Source organism: Limulus polyphemus, unplaced genomic scaffold (genome assembly GCF_000517525.1).
Source record: "Limulus polyphemus unplaced genomic scaffold, Limulus_polyphemus-2.1.2 Scaffold3634, whole genome shotgun sequence".
NCBI lineage: Eukaryota > Metazoa > Arthropoda > Merostomata > Xiphosura > Limulidae > Limulus > Limulus polyphemus.
In genome coordinates this window covers 66404-69339 of record NW_013669244.1, presented here as the reverse complement: position 1 = coordinate 69339, position 2936 = coordinate 66404, and the positions used below count along the sequence as shown (strand labels likewise).

Below are 2936 nucleotides of genomic sequence, written 5' to 3'. Positions count from 1 at the left end.
TACCAATACTAATGAAAGTTTAATCCAAAACCAACGTATACTAAAAAACAAAACAAAAAGTTTAATTTAAAACCAACGTACACTAAAATGCACAGAAAGTTATGTACAAGAAATTCTACACAAATTTGAAAAATTTTGGAATCAGATAATTAAAAATTAAATTTCAAAGATCGTGCTTATTGGTATTAATCACACTCAGGTTTTTAACAAATATTTAATGTGTTGATTCCCGTTTTCACCGCAGAAGATTACATTCAATTATTGTTGACAACACCGTGTGTGTAAGTTACAGATTATCTGTATCTAGATTTCCCAACGTTTCCTTTAACTCGCCACAAACTACATTAAAATACATAATAAATACATCACATTCTGCACATTACATAGAAAAGGTCCTTTTTTACTGTTTTAACGAATTGTTAAAATAGGTCCTATCTATTGTATTATTGAATTACTTTAAATACGTAATAAATACGTCACACTGCACTTTATGTAGAAAGCTTACTTCTACTGATTTACTTAAGTATTACAATACAAAATAAATACATCATTTCTACAGAATGTGTACGTTATATAGAACTGTTTACTTCTACTGTATTACTGAAGTATTAGAATACATGATAAATACATCACTTCTACAAAATGTGTACGTTATATAGAACTGTTTACTTCTACTATATTATTGCACTCTAAATACGTTAGTTTTACTGGATATTCTGGTAATTATTTGTTGATAATAATTATTTTCATGTTTCAGTTTTCTCCAATATTTTCGGACTGGCGAACTTCGCTAACAATTATTTGTTGATAATAATTATTTTCATGTTTCAGTTTTCTCCAATATTTTCGGACTGGCAAACTTCGCTAACAATTATTTGTTGATAACAATTATTTTCATGTTTCAGTTTTCTCCAATATTTTCGGACTGGCGAACTTCGCTAACAATTATTTGTTGATAATAATTATTTTCATGTTTCAGTTTTCTCCAATATTTTCGGACTGGCGAACTTCGCTAACAATTATTTGTTGATAATAATTATTTTCATGTTTCAGTTTTCTCCAATATTTTCGGACTGACGAACTTCGCTAACAGCGTGTGTCAGGCAGATAACCTACGAGTCGGGACCTGTTACACTGAAAACGAATGTAGAAGGTTAGGAGGAGAACCTAGCGGTGTCTGTGCTTCTAGATATGGCGTTTGTTGTGTCTGTAAGTCTTTTAAAATGGCTGTCTCACTAGTACGAGTTGCATTTTTATATATAACGTGAATTGTTTGTAAATTTAATATGATTTAAAATGTAATCGAAATATGAAACAGGATGTCTTCGTATCGTAAAAACTCACTGTATGAGTTAACTATTACAGCTCTTACATACTTTATAAACCTTATGATAACTTCTTTAATATATCAGGCTTAATTTCTCCTACGCTTTAATTCGTACAATATTTTCCTGTTACCATTGTTGTAAGTTAATATAACAATGTAACTAATTATATGAGATATTATTTCTGCACTGTATTAAACTGCTTTACATTATCTGTTTTGCAACAATGGAGTATGACAAATTATCACAGTAAAATTGTTATAAGTGACACTGCTGTAATTAATGAATGAATTATCTCGTTAATGAAACTTTTGCTATATTTGTATGTGTTTTAAATAAATTTAATGAAGAAGGTGTATCCGTACTGTGCGGCCCGGCATGGCCGGGTAGTTAGGGAGCTCGACTCGCAATCTGCGGGTCGCGGGTTCGAATCCCTGTCACACCAAACATGCTCGCCCTTTCAGCTGTGGTGGCGTTATAATTTGGCGGTCAATCCCACTATTCGTTGGTAAAAGAGTATCCCAAGAGTTGGCGGTGGGTGGTGATGACTAGCTGCCTTCCCTCTAGTCTTACACTGCTAAATTAGGGACGGCTAGCGCAGATAGCCCTCGTGTAGCTTTGCGCGAAATTCAAAAACAAACAAAAAACAAACTATCTTTGCGCGAAATTCAAAACAAACTGTACTGCGCAGTTAATATTTTCAGAAGTGTAAAACTAAGTTTTTGAACATAAGTCCAATGTAGAAAGGTTGTATGAAGTAATGAAACCAAAGATTGTAGTAAAATAAAACTTAACACTAAATTTTAAGCTTCTGTTTTTTTGTTGTTTTTTTATAATTGGTTTAGTTTATGTTATAACTAATGATTAAAATATCTTGAAATCACTTGATTTCTATACGTCATAATTCATTTAGTGTGTATAAACTTCAGCTACAATACGTCTTAATTACACAACGTCTCGTCTTCTGTAGTTGAGGTAACTTGTAGTGGAGTGGTCCAGCAGAACAACTCAATCATCGTAAGTCCTAACTACCCTTCTAAATTTACTGACAGTCGAAGCTGTGATATTACTATTAACAGAAGGCCTAACGCCTGTCAAGTTCGATTGGATTTCACCGAGATGACCCTCGCCCAGCCTGATAACACTGTCTGTGTAAATGACAGGTTTTCTGTTTCTAGATTTCCCAACGTCCCCGTTATCTGCGGTGAAAACAGGAATCAACACAGTAAGTACCTTGCCCTGTATTTAGGGTTAGAAAAGATGAAAAAAACTTACGTTTTTGGCTTCTAGCAGCTTCGAGATCACCAAAGCAGACTGGCATAAGCAAACAAAATCCAACAAAAAAGAAAGTAGTCCCTTTCATTGTTAAGCCTGTGGGTCACAAACATTTCATCTGATTATTCTTTCCATGTATGTTTAACAATAATAAATAGTAAGACGAGGTAAAAAGAGATAATAGACTGACTATTTAACACAAAAACGTGAAAAGACCAAGCGTAATATAGAATCGGACTGGTGTATTTAAGTGTTTTACACTCACAAAAAAGAAACCTATCACTCTATAGGTATTTGAAGAACTTGTAGCATTTTCGCCACAATTTAATTCTTCGT

General features: G+C 33.2%; 1 protein-coding gene across 1 annotated transcript; it reads left to right on the top strand.

Annotated features, from left to right (window-relative positions):
* Positions 1–642: 642 nt before the first annotated feature.
* On the top strand, positions 643–2567 carry LOC106469730 (the record flags this gene model as incomplete). The annotated part of the gene is made up of 3 exons (XM_022398291.1): positions 643–646; positions 1054–1209; positions 2296–2567. Coding segments are annotated over exons 1-3 (432 nt in total), but the record flags the coding sequence as incomplete, so codon positions are not given.
* Between the last annotated feature and the right edge of the window lie 369 nt (positions 2568–2936).